Source organism: Oncorhynchus kisutch, linkage group LG3 (genome assembly GCF_002021735.2).
Source record: "Oncorhynchus kisutch isolate 150728-3 linkage group LG3, Okis_V2, whole genome shotgun sequence".
NCBI lineage: Eukaryota > Metazoa > Chordata > Actinopteri > Salmoniformes > Salmonidae > Oncorhynchus > Oncorhynchus kisutch.
This window is the reverse complement of record NC_034176.2, coordinates 65,541,838-65,567,035: the sequence shown is the minus strand read 5'-3', so window position 1 is coordinate 65,567,035 and position 25,198 is coordinate 65,541,838. Positions and strand designations below refer to the sequence as shown.

The following is a 25,198-nucleotide window of genomic DNA, read 5'->3' as shown; positions in this document are numbered from 1 at the left end:
AGCAGTGTGTTGGAAGTGCCTCTAAGGTTTGTAAAATAAACATTTGCCTCAAGCAGGGAGGAGAATATCATTGCAGAGACTATAACCCCTCCCTATCCCCCAGCCCAGTGCAGAGTAGACGGCTTACCATGATGGGCTTTAAGCCTTGCCTACAGGCCAAGTGCTAGCTGGGAGGCTGAGTGGTCTGGGTACATCCTGCTGTCAGAATCCTACTAGGTGCTGTCAGCAGGGTTTGTTTGGAAAGGGGGGCAGATAATGTAAGGTTGGAGGGGTGTTCTTGGTTGTGGCTGCCAAGTGCAGGTGTGGATTTTCCACAGACCTTCTTGTTCTCTCTCCCTCCCTTGAAAACATCCATGTGGCCTGACCTGCATTGGGCTCATAGGAGGTGGCTGGTGAGACAATATCTCATCACTGGCTAGAACAGGCATATACCAGAACACCACTCCACACCACCCCAGCCTAGACTACTGTACTAGGCCTCAGCTCTGACCAGCAGGCTCACTTACCAGACTATCCCAGAGAACACCAACCAGACTATTGTTTTCCCTCATCCTGAAAGCCCTTATTTCTCATTAGGATAGATATGACATGTGTTAGTAAACCCTTGATGCCTCCTGACGTCTTGTCTTTATTCAAAGAGAAGACGAGACAATGCATGTGCCTTTGAAATGCATGTGAACGTCTCTACTGCCTGGGTTTGATGGAGTCTGTCTCCTGTTTGGAGCTGGAATGAGAACCAGAAAAACACATTCTTCCCCAGTCAGTCCTGTCTTAATAATTACCATCACCACTGTCCAAAATGGAGGGTTGTTTTGTTGACTAGGCAGTGGGAGGCAGTGGGTTGCTGGGAAGAGCAGCACAAGGGCAGGTCCAGAGTTGCCCTCCTGATGTTCCAGATGGCATGGAGCCGGTGCAGATGTCATTGAGTGGTTGGAACAGCTGTTTGCTTCGTGCCCCTGTGGTGCAACACAGCTGTCGCCTCCTGCAGGCAGAGTTATTGTACTGCAGCGTCCGCTCTGTTCTCTGCTCGGCTCACCCAGGCTAGCATTCATAAAAGCACCAGGAGGCTAAACTGTTAATTAGCTGCTCAGAGAGAAGGGTGATGGCTCGCTATTAATTTGCCATACTTTTTCCCCCGTATTATTCCGGTGCTTGACATCATTTCCTGCCCGTCTCAGAGTCATTTGCAGTGTGTCGCAAAAGTAGGGGCCCGTCTCATTAAGAGGGGGGAAATGTGTTTATCTGGCTGATATTAGAAGTGGACCTTATGTATGTATGGCCATGCTTATCCCAATATTGTTAATGAGAGGGACCCGGGATGCCGGCGTGGGGCTCCGGTGGGCATAGGCCCAGGCTCGTTATCACCGTGCTGGGCATTGATCTCTCCCCGCTCAGCTTCCTCCTCCTCTCTTAGAGCAGAGTGACTCACTCATGAATTATATGAACACATTGATTAGCTGATTGAGAGCCATTGTTTCGAGCCCAGGGTCAATATTGAAGAAGGGATTACCCAACTCTTGTTTTCGCCCAGTGTATGTGAGAATGTATTATTCGGCTGCTTGTCACTACCCCCCCCCCCCCCCCCCCCCCCCCCCCCCCCCTCCTCCTCGCTCCCCAGCCACACAAAGAGACATGCTTCCGCAGCATACACAATCAACATGGGCCAAATGACTGGCTGCATTGATTGCCTTCCCTCTGCAATTATGTTCCCATTGTTTACTTCCCAGTGTCATGCTTATTTGAAAAAATTCAACAATTATTGCTTTATTTAATGTTAAAGTTAGGCTGAGTGGCTGCCTGAGGCCGAGGCCCAGCCAGCAGCAGTATTCTATTAAGGCACTGTGCTCCCAGCGGCCTGTGTTTACCTATTGCCCAGCCTGTAGAGAGCTACTGTCATCCATCTTTACCTCGCTGCCCTCCCCGATGACAAAGAGGCCTCCTCTCTCTCTTAAACAAATATGCAGCCTATTGTTTATTCATTTGTAGCAGTTGATCATCGCCCCACTGGCTGTAGGGAGAGTCACTAATTGTCTGTTGTGCTTTTAGACAAAGGGGGAGAGCCCAGGGTTGGGCAGAGAGGGATTAGGGAGAGAGAGGGGAAGGGGAGGTGGACAGGAAGCAGTAGGTATGCAGTTTGGGGCGGATACATGCAGTCCCCCCAGCCACAGCACAACGTCTGGGCATGTCGCCGTTCGCAGTGGCTAATTCGAACCAGCCGCTGAACTTGGCACCCGCAGCGGCTTCTGTGGTCGTGGCTGCTGTTCCTGCTGCTGCCGGCGGAGTGGGAATCACAGGCAAAGCTGCAAGCACTCAGACTCCAGCCGTTCTCCCTATCTTCTCTCTGCTAAACAGCCCACCTTCCTTCCAGGGGAATCCCAGAGTCCATCTTTACAAGACCCCAGCCTCCTGTACACCATACAACCCACCAAGTCACACACACACACACACACATATACACACACACACACACCACCCTAGGGCTACCTGTGCCAGCACACGGCTCAGTCACTCACACACTGAGATATAAGACAGGAGTGGTGTTTTATTCTACACCCGGCCCAGAGTGGGTTTTTCAGACCATCTTCTTTGTGTCTTTTCACAGTGAAATACAATGACCTCATTGGATATAATTGCTGCCATGACATCAGTGTGTGTGAATAACATAGGTGCTACTTGACATTATTCATCAACATGCCTTGTGCCTGGAACCAGCTCATCATTTTGCCCCTCGGTCAATGGAGATACCATGGCGCTATGATATCACCGGATATGGTATCCTCATTGATGTGGTAAAGAGTGTGGATCAGGTTTAAATGGCAGCACACTGTGGCCTGTAGGTTCTGTGTCCACTCCCTGTCTCTGTCCCATGTTCACCTCCTGTCACCAGCGCTCACACACACACAAACACACTTGCTGCCGTCCGGAAAGCGTCCAGCTTTACCTTTAAGTGCTGAGAATCACTGGGATAATTACAAAGCAATACACAGCCAGACACTCACTGGCTCGTTCACACAGGGAATTTGGCAGCTCTCGCTGAATTGATAGCCATTTAGCCCGTGGATAGTCATCTGTTTTAATGCATTAATTTTATATTAACAGCACTGCCAAATGTAATGGTGGAAATTGGGGTATGATCATAATGGAGAGTGTGTGCGTGCCTGTCTCTCTATGTGTGTGTGTGCACGCGCCTTAGTTTGCACGTGTGTGTTTATGTGTGTGCATGTATTATACTGCTCCATTGGGGGCCATTCTGTGGAATTACCGGCTTGTGTTGGCACTCTAGCTGCCTTCCACCCTTCCAGTAATACCCATGTCCATGTCACGTTGGCTCTCCTCTCTTCTCCTCTCCCAGCTACTGTTTTGGTTAAAGATGTATTTTTACATCCCATTGAAGTGGATGGAAATGCAGGTGTATGCAGCACTCTGGGTGGGTGTTGTAACTGATCTGTCCTTATATTGCCCACTGAGAGGCCAGGGTGCAGTGTTAAGTTGCCAGAGAGATGATGTGGTGGCGCCCACACCGCCCCAGTCCCTCTCTACCTGTATGAGCACAGAGCCCTGCTTCAACCTCCACAGAGAGAGGAGGTAGAGTACAGAGGCCTGGCTACAGAACAGCACACGCATTCTGCCTCCCTCACCCCATCCTTCTCCAGCACTCCATGCTCCCATTCTCTTATCCATGCTCGGCTAAAACTCCTGTCTCCTGTACGGCTGTCGTAAATTCACAGCCAATTAAATGGAACTGAAGAGAAGTTGAAGCCATGCGGCCTGTTGAGGATTGGCCGACAGCCGTCCTCCAGCCTCCACCCAACTCTGTAGCTCAGCTCCTCTCAGGGCCTCAGTGGGGTGCTTGGTGCTCTGGGGCCCCTGTGCAGGGCAGCCCAGGCAACCTCCTCTCCTTTGGAGCGGCCAGGCCAGCTCCTCCCAGCTCTCTCTCCCAACATGACTTTTTAATTAAACCGCTGAATTCCTGCACTCCAGTTGGAGGTGATTTATCAGCTAGGGGCTTCATTGCAGGATCATAGGAAACAGACACAGGCCCAGTCTAATGCATTACTGTGTTTCACATCCAATGTTTGTGTGTACGTGTGTGTGTGCTCCTAGATAGCATCACTAGACTCTCTCACATCTATAATGTTGATGGAATCCTGTGTGTTTGTGAGCGTGCGCATGCATGGGGGTGTATCAGAGAGCCCCTGTCCCCATGGGTAGTGTTTAATCCCGTTTCTCATATAGGGCTCCCAGCCTACAACTGGTCAGATGGAACGGTCCGGGGAGGGGGGTGCACTGCTGTGTTCGCCCTGTACTGACAGGCCCTATATCTCTAATAACAGTCCTCCACCACCTCCACTCTCTGTTTGGTACGGCCCGGTGCTGAGTACGTGTGGTTGTTAACACACTTACAGGTGTCTGTGGTCTGTAAGAGGTGGTGATACAGAGGGGATGAGGTCTGGTTTGGACTGAGTCGGGCCCTGCCTACAGCCCAGTCAGTTTGAGGTGATATACAGCCTGTTCTAGGCCAGGCAGTCTCAGGTTCACTCCTGCATAAATCCTGTCCTTTTTATGGGAAGCTGTAAAACTCCCAGGATTTTTTTTCTACCTCCTAAAACTAACTTTGAAGTTTAGGTCAGGTGTCGTCTGTTTTTTTTTGTGTGAACTCACTGTCTCCTTGTAGATTTTTGCAGCCTTGAGTCATAATGCAGTCCCTCTCGCTCCATTTTTTTTGTTCGACATCTTGCTATGCCTAAAAACCGTGTGCCATTTCTCAGCTCAGCAATCACACAATGGATTTGGTGTTATCTACGAGTAAATCTGTCTGTCAGATTTCTCTGTACCTGAGCTCTGATGCAATACGTGTGGACGGAAGAGAAGAAGGGGGGGGGGGAGAAAGGAGGGATACAGCTCGCACCAGCAGAATATCCAGCAGCACCTATTCAATGACATCATGGAGGGCTTCAAACGAGGCGAGGAGGGAGAGCACAGAGAGAGAGACAGACCCTTTTAGAATCACCTAATATCTCTATTACACTGAGCTGTGGGGCTTGCAAAAAATAAAAACTCCCTTTTCCTGGAAGCAGTGTCCTAATGTACGTTTAGGTGTAGAAGTGAGATATATAAAACCAGGGAGAATGGGAAAAAAAAGCCCATAGCGATATTACAATATTACCAGAAAATTAAACATTAGAAGAAAATATGGGGCATTTCTGGGAACATAATATCGTTATGATTTTTCTCAGCCCAGGCTGTCAACACCTGATTCAGATGTAATGTGGTTAAAAATCTAATGTTTCCATTGCTTTTCCCAGCCATCTAAACATGTTGCCTCACTGCAGGGCAAGCCGGTTCAGGCTCCTCTTAATTAATCCATTTGTTTTTCCCAACCTTTGTCTGAGTGTGGGGGTGGCCTGTACGGGAGATTAAGAGAGTCGTGGTTGGAGACAGATACAGGATGTATACAGGATAACAGCCATTTTTTCCTCTCTCAGCATGAAGCCACACATTCAAAATGAAAACCCGTTTCAAATAAAAACTGAAAACGTAGCAACTCTTTCTTATAATCTGCTTGTGAATTAAAGTCTTTTTTTTATCATAGCATTTTCAGTTTTCACATGATATGACAAATTGCAGTAGCAATTGTCTTGGTTAGGATTAATAATTACCTATCAAATGCATCCAATAGTATCTCCTCCTCTAAGCTCCAATTGCCTTATTTTCATTGCCTATACACACAATTCTCAAAGGCTGTCAAAGCCATGCATGCAAAACCCCATGTTACAATTTTTACATGTATTTCTTTTCCTGGCAGTTTTTAATGGAGCATTAATGATGTTTATTTGGATTCATTATCTGATCTAGTCCCCATCTGGCAGTGAAGTGGTTGTTGTTTTCAGTCCTTTCACCCACTCAGCCACTGAATCTCACAAGAGACTAGGCCATGAAGATTAGAATAGAAAAAACCCCATCTTGTGATGATTGACATTGATTGCAGCCCCAGAAATCCACAGCTAGACTCCAGAGTGGGCCGTATGAACAGAACATGAGAAGCAGTGAGAACAGTGGCCATACTGAGTCTGGCCTTTCCATTGTAAACATGAAATGATCAGGACCCTGTTTTATAGGATAATTATCAATACTTCTACCGATCCCCTCGTCAGGGTCATATTGTGTTGGCATTGTGTCATTATAGGGTGTGTGTTGGGTGTGGGGTACGGTGGAGGTGGAGTGTCAGTGTGGGGCACTTAGAGGAAATGATGGGGTTGATAGGTCAATACTGTTGAGTCTCTGTCCCCTGAAGGTCACTACCCTGTTGAGGAATGTTCTAGCTCGTTTCAGAATGTGCCCCCCCCCTCTCTCCGCGTTCCCTCTCTCTCCCTGGTGCTGGCTGTGATAGGGAGGATTTGACTGGCCCTGATCAATATTTAGCATCCCATGCATGAAACAGGCAGATGTTTGGAGTTTCCTTCTCAGAGACGGGAGGCTTCTCTTGAGTGAAAGGGATCAATGCTCCCTTTCGTCTGCCAGGGCTGTGGTCCTGTGGTCCTCTGAGGGGTGTGTGATGTGTGCCTCTCGCCCGCGCCTGGGCCCCTGAGACCAGCCCGGCTCCCACCCCTCTCTTCTCCTGTCCTGTTAGTCCACAGACAGATACAGCCAGACACAGAGAGAGATACAGGGCTCAGTCCAAACAGAACAGTGTGGAAGAGGGCTGGGTGTTAAACAACAGGGCCGTGATTGGTAATTGATTTGTTCATTTGCGAACTGTGTGAGTGAAAGTGAGTCAGTGGTGCCTGGCTAGCTGTCTGCCGTCAGTTAAAAGCCCTTTCTCTCCCTCTCTCTCTCTCTCTCTCTCTCTCTCTCTCTCGCTCTCCTCCCACAGCACCTGCAGCATCAGGAGAACGCGGTGGAGGGAGATGCCTGCTACTACCACTGTGTGCTGTGTAACTACTCCACCAAGGCCAAGCTCAACCTGGTCCAGCATGTGCGCTCCATGAAGCACCAGCGCAGCGAGAGCCTGAGGAAGCTCCAGCGCCTGCAGAAGGGCCTGCCTGAGGATGACGAGGAGCTCAGCGCCATCTTCACCATCCGCAAGTGTCCGTCTGCTGATACAGGTAAGATACAGAGGATTTACTCTCCACTATATTTTACAAGGGGATACAGACACACTCACCAGCTACTGGCTGTACCTGTAGCTGCTTCATAATACTTCACACAGGGACTAAAGAGGGCTTTATTTTATGTCCTCTGTGGTGTAGATATGAGCAGCAGTGCTTATGTTAAATATCAAAGATCATTTGATTACTTTCATGGAACCAGCCACCTTTAGACAGTGACTGTGCTGCTGTTGCTGTTGTTATTTTTCCCTGCAAGGGAAATGCAATCAGAAACATACTGATAGACCACTGCGCCACCCGGGAGGCCTAAGGCACTGCATCACAGTGCTAGCTGTGCCACTAGAGATCCTGGTTCGAGTCCAGGTTCTGTCACAGCCGGCCGCGACCAGGAGATCCATGGTGCGGCGCACAATTGTCCCATCGTCGTCTGGGTTAGGGGAGGGTTTGGCCGGTAGGGATATCCTTGTCTCATCACGCACTAGCGACTCCTGTGGCGGGACGGGCACAGTGCACGCTGACCAGGTCGCTAGGCGTACGGTGTTTCCTCCGATACATTGGTGTGGGCTGGTTTTCGGGTTGGATGCGCGCTGTGTTAAGAAGCAGTGCGGCTTGGTTGGGTTGTGTTTCGGAGGACGCATGGCTCTCGACCTTCGTCCCCCCCCCAGCCCGTACGGGAGTTGTAGCGATGAGACAAGACAGTAATGACTAATAATTGGATACCACGAAATTGGGGTGAAAAAGGGGTAAAAAAAAAACATACTGATAAACCGATTAAAAAAAGTAACAGTGGTTGAAATGCGAGTGTGAGTGTCAGTGCCGTATTGTATTCAAACAAGACAAACAGCTCCCAATGCCACTGAGTCTGTGCTATGATATTGATATAAGCAGGTAAAATGGTGCACAATTTATTTTCTTTGGCACCTCAGATTGAACATACAGCGTGCTCTAGATTGTTTTACTTTTGCTCGCACAAAGAGCATATCTACCAGGAAAGCCCCCTGCCCTCTGTAACTCCTCCCACACAGGTAGAAGGCAGGAAGTAGCTATGTAGCTGTGCCTCCATTCTGTCAGGCACAAACCCTACACTCTACGTTTATTTATAGATTTTAATAATAGGCTCAGTTCAGAATAGTGCATATATTCAGAATGTATATTCACATCTTTTGTTCCTAGTCACAACTAAATGAACTGTAACTAATTATTTCTGAAAGCAGCCTTTTTTTCTATATGTGCACAATTCAGTTGGATGCTTTCTGAGAAATAATACTAATAATTCTGAGATCAGGCCGTGCCTGCAGTGAATGGAGACGACAGGGCCTTGCTGTTCAGCCAATAAAGACACATTCAGAGATGCCATCAGGCCGGAGGTAGGAGGAGCAAAGCAGCAATAACAGATACACCCACAGCAGCAGCAGTCAAAGGCACAAACAAAAGCCAGGATTGGTTGTTTGTTAGGGGCCGATTAAAAAGGAGTGAGCTGCGGTCAATTAACACTGTGTCTTAGCACAGATTTGGTTTTCTAATCACTTTAACTTCTGCACCCTGACAAAGGGCCTCCATTGTGTGTACCCCCGCAGAGTGCCGTCACTGCCCTCCCTCACACTCACTCTGTGTGTTGTTATGTAAAAAAAAGTCTGGGCCTCTGAAAACGCTTTGTTCCAAGGAGGCAGGGATAATGAAGCCAGCGGCCGGGAAATTGCGCAAAAGGCAGTCACAGATCTGAGGCAAATCATTAGAGAACACATTTAGACGAGCAATTAAGGACAATTAAGCTTTCTGCTCACTGCACTCCAAATATGTTAATGACTACAGTACAGTGGACAAGTGAACATGTAAAGCAAGAGGAAGCCCACTTAGGTTAAAAGGGGGGGGATTTTGTGTTAGAGGAAGGAGGGGGGCTGCGGTGTGGTTCACAAACAAGTCTCTTTTTCTCTTTTTTTGGTTGAGGTTCTGTTTATTTATATATCTTCTTTCCTAACATTCGATGTGGGTTAATGGATAACCCCGTTTGTAAGAAACTGAGTGAGGCTAGCTGTAGGTTAGGTAATGGGCTCCTGCACGGGGGTGGTGTGGGCAGAGTAACACACATACACACACACACACACACACACACACACACTGTACACATACGCTGGGGGTGCTCTCTCCAGCCCCCCTTCGGAGATACATCAAACTACAGTCTTCCAGACCACATTATCCCACAGTAAACACTACAAGATGGTGGTTAAAAAACGTTCTACTGTGTGATAATTGTTTAGGCCGCTAGTGGGGTTTAGTTCAAGGTGTGTGCTTTGAAGATGACTTGATTGCTTTGCTGTCAGGTCCTTCAGTTGATTAATTTAATCACCTCATCTTTTCCCGATAGTAATTCAGCTACTTTTGACCTGAGAGGTTGAGAAATAGAACGGGAGGGTTGTTAGGAATTAGATCACTAGGTTTGGCTGATTGTAACACACTGATGAAAGGCAAGGGGAGTTCATTGGAAATGTATCACAAGGTCAAAGGGTGGAATTGTTAATGTGTACAGAGCGTTGTTTTATCAAGACATCCAGAGATCATTATGATCCGGTACTTTAACCGTAAGCATAGAGATCTCCTAATGTCTCTCCCAGTCCCTATCCTGTGTTAGTGACTCTGTTAGCGGCAATGCACCATGCTAAGGGCCATTGTTGTCATGCTCCTGAACAGTCTGGCATCCTGCGACTTTAGAAAGCCAGCGGATCCTTTAATAGCCTGTGACTTGATGTTTACCAAACGGAGCTCTGCGAGGCTCAGCGCTGAAGGCCTGATTGATTGTGCAATAGACTCAGCCTCTGCTCGCTCCCACCTTACAGGCCAGCGGACACTCTCTGCCAGGAAAAGACTGGGCTCAGACCAAGAGCGTCTGGAACGGCTGCCACATCCCCTTTAAGAGCCAGGGCAAAGTTTTCCCTCTCTCCTTCGCCCCTTTTTTCCCCTTTATATATAGTTTTTAAAGGTCCGTTAAATTAAATGAAGTGTGTAATAAAGAATGTCAGCCTTTTCTCGCTCTCCCCCCCCTTCGAGCATCTTGATCGAATTACGCTGATAATGAACATACCTTTTCATCAGCGAGAATGAACTGTTGTGAATTCCTAGACTCCACCCCCCCCCCCCTTCTGCCAAACTACCGCTTCACCTCCTAATGCCTTGTCCCAGCACCAGTGAATGACCCCCCCCCCCCCTTTAGAGCTGAACCATTCCCTCCTGGTGTAATATTTAATTTCCTCCCCGCTAGCTCTTCGGAGGCGTAGGACCCTTTCTTGTGGTCGAGGCACAGTTGCTAAAGTGGTGGAAGGTTCCCCTGCTTGTTAAAACAAAGCTGGCCCTGGATTTCTGGGTCAGCTAGGCAGTAATTCCCCTGACTGCTGCTGGGCTTGGAGCGCTGCTCTGTTGGTGTTAGGTGCTGGGCTACTAGTCTCCACAGGAGCTAGCTAGGAACTAGGCTTCCCCCAATCAGCAGCCTCCCTGCAACAGCCCAAGGAGCCCTGACCACTGTATCAAAGACCAGAGTGATGTCATGAAGGAAAAAGGACAGATGACAACACAAGAAGGCTTCTCTCTGCAAACAGATGCAGGCAGCACAGAGACTAGGACAGTGTTTGCAAGGTGTGTAATCACACATGCACTCACACAGGAAGCCTTGCTGGGGGAAAGGTCTGTGTTTTTAGGAAGCTGCGGGGTACGGGCGGCTGGGCAGGCGGAATCCGAAGGCCAGAGGTTTTTGGTGCCATGTCTCCCCTCTGTAGAGCGTCCAGGGAGAGTGCAGCTAAGGCGGCAGAGATGAATTTCCTTTCCAATTAGACCAACGCTGGGATAAAAGGCAGCCATTGTTTTAATTCCTGCCCCCGCTCTGAAAATGTGCTGCTTAAGCATGTTCCTCTGTGGCTCGGCCTCCATTTGTCTTCTTTAACCCTTTCTGGCTGGCCGGGGGGGAACAAAGGAGGCCTCAGAGGGACCCCAGCCACACCCACACCCAGCCACACAGCTGCCCTGTCCCTGGGTGGAGATGCCACAGAGCACAGCCCGCTGCTGCCCTGTACTAACACACTGCACACAGCCCAGACACCGACACCTCACTGGATACACTGGCAGAGAGAGGGAGGGGAGAAGAGACGAGAGGAGAAACTCTTGTTCCAGGTATGTGTGTGTGGGTTTTTAGTGTGTGTATGGGGACTGATAGCTAGTGTGACACTCGGGCATTGGATGACACTATTTCTTTTGAGTGATGTTCACCAGGGCATATAACTCACTGACACATTGGGGTTTCTCATTTCATAACAGTTAATGGACTAAAGTTATTTTTTGAGCACTGAACAGAATGAGATCATGACTTTTAAAAAGGGCAAAGTTCAATGGTTACTGCATGGTGGGTGCCCTTCTGCCCGTGACTAGGGTCCTAGTGAAGGTGTGGTGGAGGGGAGCAGGCCACAGATATGGAGGGAAGCAGTGTGAGTATGCGGTGTGTGCCTGCAGTGTGTGTGTGTGTGTGTGTGTGGAGGAGGCTGAGAAGGAGAACAAACAGGGCTGACGGTGTGGATTAGCCCCTGCTGTAAATCTGCCTCAGTCACAGATGGCAGGCCCTTGATCACTGGTCTGTGACGGCTTGGCTCTCATCGCAGGAGGAAATCCCTGTCTGTGAGGTGGCTGGGAGGGAGGCTGGGGCCGGGGCCCGTCAGAGCAGCCTCCACTCATTGTCTCCAGTCTCTCAGGACACAGGGGCCTGCCTGGCCAGGGTTTAGCAGCAGTCAGAGGGGGGGTTTAGAGGGGTGACGGGTGGGCTGGATAGTGACACTGCTGTAGCCATGGTAAAAACCCTACCAGCAGAGCTTGCTACTCAGGTCTCTAACCAGGAAGCGCAGTAACAAGAGCCTGGCCGGCACATCCCAGTGGGTGTGGCCTAGCGAGTGGGCAGAGAAGCATGCAGGCTGTTTGCATGGGCAAATGGAAATGAGGCCAAAGGATGCGTGGAATTACTGCATACTGGCGGAATCCAATTTGATTTCACTTAAAGGGGTGAGGCTTCCAGGGTCACACACTTAATAGCAAGCCATGTCTTGACAACAGAGGCATCCCTCTTATCCCCACACGCCTCTCTCTCTTTCCGTCTCATACATAATTCTATGGTCCCAAAAAAGCTGGCAAAGAGCTTCATGCCTAAAAAAAATGTGCTAATAAGGCAAATGCAGGATCCTCACTCATCTTCTGGGGCCCCTAGCTCTCTGGCAGCCCTTACGGAGGCTCTTGCACAGCCGACAGGACATGTCAACAGTGGGGGGGAAATGGTGGGCTTTCAAACCATCCTCACCTAAACTGGGCTGGAATACCTCATGCTCATGCAGTTTAGAAGCCAGGTCCTCTCAACCCCTGCCTGTCTATAGCCCCTGAGAGCTGCACATTAGCTGGGCTTGGAGCTTTACCTTCTCCAGCTTCCACAGTGTTTCTGAAGGAGTGGGTCCTGTGGTGGGGCTGTGAGAGCAGAAGCCAGGGGAAAGCAGGGGTGAGCCTGGCCACGCTCCGATGGCGTTGTGGGGGCGGCATGCAGTACAGCTCCCTCCCACAGACGGGAGGAGCACAGGAGACGGACAGCAGCCATCCCTGGAATGTCTTCCTTTTTCCATGCGTGTTAAAATGCTACGTAAACCTTCCCAGAAACAGGATATTGTAGCCCCTAACCACCAGCCACTTCTTCCACGCCATACTATGTCCAATCTGAAATGTACTTTGCACTATGCTGTTTTAATAAAGGCTGTTATTGCGGTGATGCAGAGTGGAGATGAGGTCTGGGTGAGGAGAGTTAGTAGGGTGAGGAGGAGCCCCTGTAGGGCCCGGGGCCCAGTGCTCAGTCTGGCTTCTGTCAGACGACTGGCCTCTAATCCAGGACCCAGGGGCACTGAGAGCAGAGGAAATTGTTTGCTGTCCGTAGAACGTGGCAGGAATTTCATAAATACATTACCTTTCATTTTAAAATAAATAAAAAAAATAGCCTTTTATTATTAAAAAAGCAGAAATAATGACTTTACAGACTTTCCAGTTGTGCACGCTACGCAGTCACACTCATATGGCCTTGCTGTCCTCACAGAAGGAAGTCTTTTCTTTCCCTCTGGTTTATAGATGCCTCTGTATAAATTCCACTGCTGGCTCATCCTGCAATAGCAAATTGACCAGAAAGCCACGATCCTATTTTGGGATAGACTATGAATCAAAACGTCCTGTGTCCATATTCATTCTTCCTGCATTTCATGACTGTACCCCAGAGCACAAAGCACTGGGTTGGATGGCACTGACCACGGGCTGCACTGCCTCAGCCTCTCTCTGCCTGGCAGGTGAACAGACTGGCCCACTGTGTGTCTGTCAGTCAACCCAATAGATGGCCTATGCAGTAGAGCACCAGGCTTTAGGGGGAAGAGAGAAACAGAGAGGGATAGTGAGAGGAGGCCAAGTGAAGGGTGAACTCAGAAACTACAAAGATATTTTATTCCGAAACAAAGTTTGGACAGAATATGCTCAGTCTACTTTTCAGCTTGAACTTTTAACATAAAACCTTTTTGCATAATGAGCTTTCTACATAGATACACTAGGCTCTGTTCACTATGTGTGCTGTGCTCTGTGTGTGCTTTTCAGCATCAGGGATGGCACATGGGTGTAAACCTGAGCTGGATTTTATGTTGCACATACTCATAAATAAGTGCACACATAGGTGTCCAAACACACATAGTTAGCGGGTGTGTGGGTGAGAGAGGCCCTCGCTCCCTGTCATCGAGCCCGTTTTCAGGCCTTTATTTCAGCCGCCAATGAGGAGACATGCGGCGCATTATAATATTGGTTTCCCTCGCTCCCGTCATTACCAGACGCTCTCCTTGAAAGCTGATCCAAAAGATAGACAGTCCATCAGGAGACAGTCTTCTCATTTGTACTTACTAACCGTGTTAATGAGTTCTATTTCCAGGCCCTGAGGCTTTGCTGCTGCATGTCTGAGCAGAAGTGGGGAGCAGCGATTTAGGGTGCTGGGTTGCACACTCCTGAGGTGTCTGTGGGGTGGGGGGGGGGGGTTATGCAGTAGCCCTGCTTGCCCACCTGTCACTCAGCGAGAGAGTGACCACAGACTCTCTTGTGGGCCTGTCAGTCTGGCTTGAGGGCATGGAGGGCTGCTGGCTCTGTGGTTGCAGGAAGGGGAACTGAGAATAGATGCGCTGACGTTCAGAGAATGGCTCTGATGGGTTTGATTAAACTAGAAGCAGCAACAGTGTCAGACAGGAAGCATAAGAGGAGGAGAGGAAAAGCCTTTGAGAGAGAGAGTTCATTTTATAATTTCTTTGAAAATACCTTGTGTACTATATGAGTTTTTAGTGACTACGTTATTATGAGTTTAGTCGAGGTGAGTGTTTATAGGATTCTACTGCAGCGTCTTTGCAGATGTGCAACATGGCTGGCTGTTGTTCCACTAGTGCAGACAGCGGCTTGGCAGCCATCTTGGTTTATTTAGAGGAAATGCTGTAATGTAAGTGTATCACAGTCACTTCCCCAGTGTGACTCATTTCACTGGCTCTGTAATCACACTACACCAATAACGCCAAGTGTTCCATATAAATCCCATCCAATCAAAGCTCTGTATTAGGCCATCCTGGACAGCACACACAGGCACATCCATAAATCCATCACAGCCTAACATTTGATCGCTATACGATACGTCTGTAATGTGGCTACCTCTCCTGCCGATCACTAGCACTTGTAACTTTTTATTTGACATCAGCAGATAAGTTTTCTTGGTAGCTTACTTGGACTTCCCCCAAGACACACATTGTGATCTCACGCCCAGTAGGCCCTTGTTCGGATACATTTGCTATTGATTGCGCTGTTTGTTTATGTCAGGTATTCTGGGAACAAGAACCAATACATTCTGAAACGCTGTTAGATCGCTTTATTTGTTGCTATGTTTTGGTGTTGCGAGACCAAGCAGTTCACTCACTGTCAGAATCAAGGCAGCTCAATTTGACCATAGGCAACATGAGAGAGTGGAGAAGTTTGGGAAGTTTAGAGGAGGCAGGGAAAGCTTTATTTAGTCTTTTTAATAAGGCCTGTTTGTCCCCCCAGAGAGCACTGGCAGATCAAAGGCCATGATCTTTGCTCTGGATGAGTTCAGTCTCAGCTCAGCAGCCCTGACTCTCCCAGCTTCTCCCAGCCTGACAGCAGAACAAAACCAGGGAGTAAAGAATGCCCTCTCCGGCAGCCAACCTGCCCTCACACTGAAGGCTCCATTACAATAAAGGCAGATGAAACAAACACTGGCTGAAAGCAAGAGATGATTCATTATCTGTCCCGTGATAGATGTGAATGACTGGCGGAGAGAACCACTGTGGTGTCTGATTGTGTGTGTGTTTCTTACACACCATACCCTCTCTCTCTCTCTCTCTCTCTCTCTCTCTCTCTCTCTCTCTCTCTCTCTCTCTCTCTCTCTCTCACACAGACACACACTTTCATACACACACATACAGCATTGTGTGTGTGCGTTGTCGTCAGAGCCTTGTGCTGTCTGTCCCTCCACCTCATCAATTAAAAGCAGCCAGGCAGATGGCAGTGATGAGAGGAGCAGGAATAATTCAATAGTGAACCCTGCTAACCTTTACCTGTGGGCCTGCACGCCTGCCATTGATTCAGCCTGCGTCTGATTATTCTCTAGGGAGGGAGGGTATGGATGAGTGAGGAGAAAAATACATGGGGAAATGTGAGAGAGAGAGAGAGAGTCCAGGTTTGTTATGGTGGTGACATCAGTACGCTCTATCAGTGGCCCGTAGGGGGGAGCAGGTGTTTGGCTCGCAATGTCTCCTGTTACCCCCGGCAACCATCATCACCTTTCCCCCCACAGGGATAGGCTGGGTATCAACAGTACAGGGACAGGGATTCTCACACTGTCCCCCCGGCCTCAAAGGACCACTCTGGCCTCACCTATACACCACCCACACTGGGCAGGCTATTGATCACAGCACATCTTCAGCTCCTGGCCCAGTGTCTGCATACTGCAGGGGAATCTCCCTCCCCACCTCAAACAAAGTGTTAACATTGGTCCTAATAGAGGATTCATGTTTAGATGCAGAGTGTTGAGGGGTAGTGTGGTGGTGCTCTGTGGCTGCTGATTGGACAGCCATTTCTGTGTGAAGGCCTGTTTGTTAAAGAAGGGCTGAAGTCTGGATTTGGAAGTCAGTCGTGCCCATGGCCTGGGCTGGGTGGAAGTCTGGCTGACTATATTTAACCAGATGTGAGGCCCTTTTTCTGCACAGTGACAATCCAAGACAAGATGGTATTTGTTTTTGACAAACTGGGACATTCTTGCTGTTTGACTGGGCTAGATTTATGGCATCCCTCCTGGTCCGGTGGAAGGCATAGCCCTCACACTGTCTCTTTGTCTGGTTGGGCCCGCTGCCTTGTCACTGCTATTTTATTAGCTGCTACTAGACAGATTCTCCCACAAGCCTGTTTAGATGGGCCAGAGGAGTCCACCCTGGCCCACTGATGGATGGTATGTAAAGTGCAAAAACTCCCAGAAAAATGACTATTGTGTATTATTTTAGTGCAGTCTGGGCACGGGCCCCTCGGACAGGGCGGGCGGTGGAGAGGAGATTCACCAGTCATTAGAGCAGAAGCACTGCATCAAAGACATAGCTCCCATCTGATGGATTCTATCTGCTTCTTAAATGTGTTGTATTATGTGTCTTGGCCATCCCCTCAACCTGGTGTCTGGTTACATTACAGTATGCAGGGCACAGCCACGGAGACAAAGGCCTGCCTCTCAAACACCACCCAGAATGAATACGGCCAAGAAGTGTGTTTCTCTCTGTTGTGTCACTCATGGGTTTCAGATTAAAGCTCTGCATTTCCTCGTAAAATAGTGCCTCATTTCTACTCATGATTAGAAATAAACTACTCAGATAAAATCATGGGCAGGTCTGTTTTCTGAATTTCCTATTGTCTTTGTTTTACACATTGCCTATAAAATGGTTACTGCATATGCAATCATTGCCTGTTGATTTCCAATCCCTGCAGCAGTTTATAAGGGCTTTTTCCTTTTTTTTGGTTTTGGGATTTTTGGCATGGTTATTTGTTGAGCCCTCAGAGTTCTGTAAAGCATATTCTTTCATTTAAAAATGAATTTGGAAGACACAAAGACGGGAGAGAGAGAGGAAAATATGTTGGAAGACAGCAGAAAAACACCCTGACCAATTTGAACCATTAAGATGAATAATCCACTGTTAAGAAACCAAGAAAAGGTCAATTTTCACGCTACCTGCTCAGTAAGCATACAGGAGAGCCCGGCGTATCGAGTCAATTCAGCCACGCTGCACAGTCAAGAGGAAAGGACACGCAATTCAGGCCCACTTTAGAGTTGTGCCGCTATGTTAGACCAAGTGCTGCTATAAAAAGATTTTCGCCTTGCTCACTCAGGCTGATGGTCTCATGCACTTGTTTTTGAAGTTTTAATGCTCTCCCTGCCGTGATACATGTAGACTTGGATGGCCTGTTTGGAAATAGTTTATTAACTTGCACAACAACAGCCTTATTCAGAGGCATAAGGTACAGGATAAACCCACAGCATCCAGAGAGAGTCTGGGCCTTTAGCCAGTGTTCCCACAGCCGGTGTCAATGCAGGTGAGAGCAACCTCTGTCTATTCAGGAGCAGGTTAGACACTGCTGTAACACGCTGATAGTGATATAGAAGCAGAGAGAGAGAGAGAGCAGAGAGGTCAGTGTGCAGCAGGAAGCATAGCCCAGTGCACCAGACAGGCTAAAGGCCTCTCCTCTCCCCAGACCCCACAGCCCTCTGTAGGGGATGGAGCTGGTGCTGCTCCCCTGTGTGGCTCTTAATAGAAATGGAGGGGGATTACACTGAAGCGTCTATGGTCTGATGGTCTGTGGTCATCTGAATTTTATAACAGGGACTAATGGTGTCTGAGAAGGGTGGCCTGGCACTCAGGGAGTTGTATTAACATCCAGGTCCGTGTCACTCTTCCCTGTTCCCTTAATGAACCACCTATAGGGAACTGTGTTGGAAATGACAGGCAAGTCAATGGCTATTAAACAGCCAGCACACACAGTTAAAATAACTAGACTAGAGAAACCCTGCTGTAGAGAGATGGAAGGGGCTAACCCCAATCAAGAGCAGCCTGTTTGTTTGGAGATAATATGTACACATCTGCAACAGTTTGGGAGCTAGATAATGTACTTAGTTCCTGTTGGGCTGTGTGAAATATTACTTCAGAGGACCTGATGAGAAAAAAGGCATGATTATGGGGTGTGTTTTGGAAATGAGTGTCTCTCTCTTGTATATGTTGAATATCTCAGGCACGTGGGAAGGTTGAGACGGGGTACATATTTGGGGGCGAGAAGCAGTATGGCGTTACAGTGGCGGTGTCTGAATGGACGGTGCAGGTCACTGTCAATCAGCCAGACGGAGCGCTAATCTGCCGTTTGTTTGGTTTCCTCTGGTCCTGTGTCAACGGGGCCCAATATGGCAGAGGGAATTAGGAAAAATGGACCGTGTTTTTGTCATGTAAAACGGGGCGAGAAAATCTAATTGGGTGGGGGCGAGAGAATGATGTCTCCTTTGTTTAAGGGCCTTCCGCAGTCACTTTCCAGGCCCCATTGTGAGTGGCCCACAATAGCATTAATGTGTGCTCTTGGTCTGGGCTCTTCCTTTCTGTGGCTCTCTGTGCAGTCAGCTCCTGTCCGTTCCACTCTGTCTCCACGCTTCACCTCCACGCTCCAACTGCGCTGAGGACGGGGCATGGAGACCCCTCCACCACTACTACCCTTTTCCCAATCCCATATACTCCCCCCCCCCCCCCCCCCCCACCCCCACCACAGCCCTTACTCTGCCTTGCCTGCCCCATTTTCTTATTCCAGACCATTAAAAATAAAGGAATGGAGAAAAGGCTAATTCTTTCTCTTCTTTGTCTGGCCTCCGTTTCCCGCCTCCAGAAAAGTATCTTTACATTTCCTGGTGCATGTTATCTGATTTCAAGAATTCTGTCATTCAATGAGAAATGATTGGAATTGATTGCTCAGTAAGTTAAGAGTCAGTACTTGCCATGAGGGGTGACCAAATTCACCATGAAAGATGTGTGTCTTCATCAAAAAGAAGAAAATACTTTCAATTCCTAACATCATGAGAATACTGAGAGGTTGCTTGGGATACATTACTACTTAGAAGTTGTTACTTCAGCCTACCTGCCAATACAACATATTAGTAAACATAGTTCATTGGAATGTTTCTCTATTGTAGTGTAGAGAGGGCAGAAACATGTGTAGTTGTTGTTGTATCTAATCGACCCAAACTGTTGGGTGACATTGTACCTGATTGTCAACAGGCAGGTTTGGAGGCACCCCTGCACTTACTGTGATTTCTCTCAAGTGTGATGGTGGTTAGTCTTCTTTCATCTAAAGATAGGAACCGTCTTTAAATTAGCCCTTGAGCCTCACTTCAAAGAAGTGCACTTAACGCTTATGTGAGTCCCAATACAAATCCCCTGTGATTGGTGACTTGTCTACCTTTTTCATTTTGTTGCCTTATCATATTCTAAAGCACTAGACAAATCTAATAGCAAAAAATAATAATAATGATAAAATCTGTGTTAATTTAATATTTCTTTATACAAAAGCATAGTGCATAGAGCTGGGGGCAGGGAGACATGTGAGCTTGGTGAGTGGCACCACCTACAACCCCATCCATGTGCAAATTGAATAACGACTAACCTCGTCGTATTTAGTGCACTATTAATGGCCCTGTGCCTTGTGAAGGTGTAATCATGCGTGATAAAAACCGGGCTGAAGTTACTAAGCTACGAGCTCTCTTGTGTGCATTAAAGTGTCCTTTTTTTGTTGCAAAGGTCATTCATAACTTGGTCGCGCCGTTGATGTACAGTGAGAGATATTGATTGATTAATGCATAAAGTGCTCGGAATCCATTTGGCTCTGTGAAAGGGAATGGGAGAGAAGACTTGCTCTCTCTCTCTCTCTCTCTCTCTCTCTCTCTCTCTCTCTCTCTCTCTCTCTCTCCCCCTCCCCCCCCCCCCTGTCTCTCCCTCACTCACTCTCTATATTTTCACCTCTCCCCCCATTGTTCGAAGGGCATCATTTTTTTTTTTAAGGGACAAAAGCCCCCGATTCTGCCAAGTAATGCATTCAAAGGAACATTGATTCTCATCAGTGTCAGTTGAATTACTCTCAAAGGCTTGACAAGGAGTTGCTCTTATATATGAGCCTGTCTCTTCTCCTGCCCCCAAAAGAATGTGTAGCTGCAAGGAGAGTTAGCTCGCAGTCCACCCACTCACCGGACAGACAGTCCATCTCTAAGAACACAAGAAGATCATGTTTTATTTCCAAGTGCAGAAAAGTTTTATTCTGTTTTTACTCTGAACTGCAATGTTAGCTCATTTAGTTAGATGGGGGATAGCCTGGCACAGTCACGTTCTCTCGATCCTCATTGTGATCATTGAGCCTTCCATTCATATGCAGTGTACCAATCATTGGTCATGTGAGGTTAATATTGGTGATGTCACAGGGTGTATTTTGCTTGGTTTAACCCTACCACGCTGTGTCTCCATTGTCCGTGCCTAGATTGATTCTTGGAAGACATGGATATGCTCCCCTCCGAACTCTGCGTGCCTCCTAAGGAGGTTTTGAAGAGCCTTTGAGGGCAGGGTCAGAGGGTCAGTACCTTAGCGCTCCGTGACAAGGAAGAGGAGCCCTTTATCCCTGAGGCCCCCGGCGGGGAGCCCTGTGAAAGGGGCCTGAGAGACGGCCGTTCCCCTAGAAACATGGGACCGCATTAGGTATTCAAAACAGAGTGTGCCATCCTCTGCACCTTTCATCTCCACCGGGGTCTGCTCCATTAGGATCTTTTATCTTTGTGCTGATGGCTGCTGCTGATAATGGGGCTGCCGAGAAAAGCCCCAAAAAGTAACACACAGCCCTCCTCCTCCTATAAGTGGAATAGCACATCCATCCATCCTCCGTGTACAGATTAGTCCATGCTGAATAAGCCATATGGTTATGAGAATGTGTTGGGGTGTATTTGTTTTAAATGAGAAAATACTACACAGCATTGTGAATGTTATTTGCTGTGGCGTGCTGTGTTGCTAATGGTTTGTGGCCAGACCTCAGTGGCAGCCATCGCTGCAGCGAGAGCACTGGTGTCAGCTGCCTTAATACTCTGCAGCCCCCCCCCCCCCCCCCCCCCCGTAACCCCAACCCCCCCCGCTGAACAACTATGACGCCCCCCTCTCTTCTCCATATTGCTGACAACGGATGGTGTTTGAATGATGATTCATTTTTCAACAACCAATAAGATATGCAGTGTGTGTATACATTTGAGCTATTTAGCATCTGGTTTTGTATTCAGGGATGTTGTCTATGTCTGTCTGGCAATGCAGAAAAGCCATATATGATCGGCCATCGCCTCGTAGGTGCAGGTATGGAGAGATATTTGAATTAGTCTGCTAATGCTTCTGTAGAATTGCATTATTGCCCTTCTATGGTATCACAAGCATCTTGAAAAATGTTGCTTTTGGGGAAGAAAACACAATCGCATAAATGGTATAGTTATTCATGCAGGGCAATGTTTTTCAAATGTTATAGTAATTATGAGAAATACTCTTGCTTTCCCCTACATAGCCACGGTGAAGCAAATCTCATTTCCAAGGCAAAGCGGGGAAGGAACACAATGAATAATCATTGTGTTTAAATGCTCTAGTCACAATCCCAGGTTTTATGATGGTTTTCTAATGATGTTAAATATTAGTAGAGAGTAAAGCCATAATTTGAACGCAGCAGTCGTTTTGTCAACGCTCTATCAGGGCACCCGATTGCAACTGCAATGAATATTGGGCTGGGAATGAGATTTAAGGGCCATCCCTTTTGGTGTTTTATTTTGCCGACTCCCTGTCCGCCATAAATCCTCATCGCCGAGCTCTTGAAGCTAGCGCCATCACCCACGCTCCCCAGGTGGGAATACGATTCAGCACAGCGGCCATTTCATTCAGGGCCACTGTCCGTCCACCACAGTCATTCGTAAAAAAAAAACTGTGGAGAAAACAGTCCAGTGGACTTCTGGGAAATAAAAAAGCAGAGGAAGAGAGAGAAGGAGGAGAAAATGGAGGGAAAAATGTCAGGGAGAGAAGAAGGGGGGAAATGCTTCGAATGGCTATCAAACGAAATACAGAAAGCTCAGTCCCTGATGAATGACAATGTAGAGCAAAATATGTATTGGAGACAAAGGCTTTGTCTCCTTCCTGGGCCTCTTCAATGAATTACACTGCCCCCCCCCCCCCCCATAGCTTTTTAATTAAATGGCTGCAGCTCCATCTCTCTATCCGTAGCTCCCCATTACAGAGGCTAGATAAGGGATTGCTATCTGTAGCATGTTAAGAAAGGCTGCTGGGCAGCGAAGCCTCATGAAATTTGTCACAAGATCTAATTTTCCTCATTGCCAGACGTGATGCTTATAATTGATATGGAGGCAGTAGTAATTTATTGGCCGTCTGCAATTATTATTGCCTACGAACGGCGGAATGTGACTGCAATTTAGTTGGGGGGGGGGGGGGCAGTAGGTACGTGTGTGTGGTGGTAGTGGTGGGGGGAATGTAGTTTCAGGTTGTGGTGCAGATTTCTTTATTTTTTTGTATCTTGGTGTGTGTGTGTCCAACCGCCATGATCACTTCAGGATGCAAATTGATGGTGGCCCCGTATCATAAACAATATGTGGCCTCTAATGCCTGTGTGAGGAGCCGAGGTCACCACGCCAGCTGGACTTTCATACTCAGCTGGGGGTTGGGAGGGCCTGGGGGTGGGGCTGGTGCTGCAATGCTTTGTCCACTTCCATCTCTCTCAAGTCCACATTTATTTTGTCTCTTGATCTGCTCTGTTTTTTTTTTCCTGGTATAATGATGATCATGCGAGAGCTGGGATTGTTAAAAATGTAGTCATTTGAATACTGAAGAGGTTCAGGGACTCACACTCCATCAGGGGGAAATGCAATCAAGCATTTATTATTATATTTTTAATCAAATTGTGAATTTATTTACCTCATTACATTTTGCTGGCAGATTCAGAAAAATATAGGGACACACACAGTCTGTACCCAGAGGGAGATTTGTCAGTACAATCTGAAATAACATGAGAAATCAATCACAGGCTTTTGGAAGCCTTTCCTTGTTTAATGCACGTCGGAGCTGTGTTCCGATTTTAAACCACCTCCCAAGTTCATTAATTTCCCTGTCCTGGTCATAACATTAAATAAATAAATCTTCAGTTTTCCAATGCAGCCGACGAGGCGCTGCATTAAAAACATGCACTCATTAACACAGAAATATCATTAGTGATATGAAGGCAGCACTTTAGTTTAAAAATGAGGCAGCTCAATGCCCTCTATGTGCAATGTGGGTCACGTGAACTGTCTGGGCTGAGGACAATGTGCTACTGAAGGTGTTGTCCACCCCTTAGCAACGCCGCAGTGACTGGTCGCTTCCCTGGTGTGTGTGAGTGGGTGTCTGCTTGTCTCTCTGTGTATTCATGTGTCTGGCGTTAACCCATGTTCATGTATGCAGTGTGCATACTGTGCAGGTAGAGGCATTAGAACATGGGAAATATGACCTCTGAAAAAGCAGGACAGCTCTGCAAAAGGCTAGCTAGTGGATCAGAAATGAATGAAATTAGATGGCTACTTCCCTGCTTGTTTTCCAGAACCTAATAAACTGATGTGGAAGGTATTGTTTGAACCCCATGTGTTTTATAACTAGATATGTACATACACTAGCTAGTATTTATAACTATATATGTACATACACTAGCTAGCATTTTGATGTGTGCTTTTCATTGTCAGTTTGGCATGTGATGCTACCTTGGGAAGAATGTTAGCTACATGCCTCCAGTCTTTATCACTCTTTGACTGCTTATGTATAGTATTGCTGTCACCAGCGCCCACTACAGAGCTCATTGTGTTCAGGAAGAGGGATCCTGTTTGTTTTGTCTACCTGCCCACCTGTTGTGCTGTTGCAAAATTAGACTTTCAAATCAAGAAGCCAGTGGGAGACGGAGACTCTAGTTTTCTCTCTGCCTTTAATAATCATACCTGTTTACTCTTCAGGGAGTCATCTGGATATTTTTCTTAAATGCCCTCCTCTAAACGACCAACGTCTTTAATAAAGCAGACAGGCAGGCAGAGCAGCCATTACACTATTATCTGGGATGTGAATCATGCAGGAGAGAATTGAGAGATGGAGGCAATGGAGGAACACCGGGGAGGAGGAGGAGGAGGGGGCCTACTGCGCCCTTCATGCTATTATCTTTATAGCATAGCAAAACATGCTTCAGGCAATCAGCATGAAATTGTTAATTGCTCAGCCCACTTCTGTGTTGCTCTGGGGACAGGGACTGAGAGAGCCTTCAGGAGGACTCGGATCCAGCGAGCGTGGGGTGCCCGACTAACTGCCTGCACGTCTGGCCTAGGCATAGGACACAGCAATAACACTGTGAAACAAACAGCCACCCCCTCCCTCTCTCCCTGACCTTCACAGCATTCATAAAGTGGAAATATAGTTACCAGAGGCACCTTTTAATATCTGTACTACAGTCTAGAAATATCTTTTAGCCAACAGTTTAGTAGAAATGTATGTTCCTGTCACATTTATATACAGTAGTATACTCCTCAGTGATGTTGAGTTATCTCACTAACGTTGCTACAAGGTTGTTTGAAAGACAGTTGAGACAAGGTTTTAGGCAGTGATGTTAAAACTGGTCAAAAGGTTTCTTCTACCCTGAAAAAGCCCTTAAACACTATAATCTCTGCCTTTAGTGTGGAAAGGCAAAAAGTCGACTTTAAACAGGACAAACGTTCAAGCCTGTTTAGCCTGTGCGTGGGTGCAGTCAAGCATGTGTCTGGGATGAGTATATGTGGATGCAGGCCAGGGCATTGTTGGATGTGCCTTTCGGGGTGAGGTGTTTTGATCAGGCAGTCATGGATGTGATGGAGGAGTCTGGCAGATAGCAGCCAGATAGGAGAGAATGAGCCCTGGCTGTAC

General features: G+C 47.6%; 1 protein-coding gene across 4 annotated transcripts in view; it reads left to right on the top strand.

Annotated features, from left to right (window-relative positions):
- LOC109884729 (zinc finger homeobox protein 3) overlaps nt 1-25,198 on the top strand; it is a 170,250-nt gene that overhangs the window by 90,572 nt on the left and 54,480 nt on the right. For all 4 annotated transcript variants that reach the window (XM_031811008.1, XM_031810992.1, XM_031810984.1 and 1 more), the window contains one exon: nt 6,875-7,106. In XM_031811008.1, the coding sequence (XP_031666868.1) occupies nt 6,875-7,106 (232 nt within the window). The remainder of the gene's footprint in view (nt 1-6,874; nt 7,107-25,198) is intronic.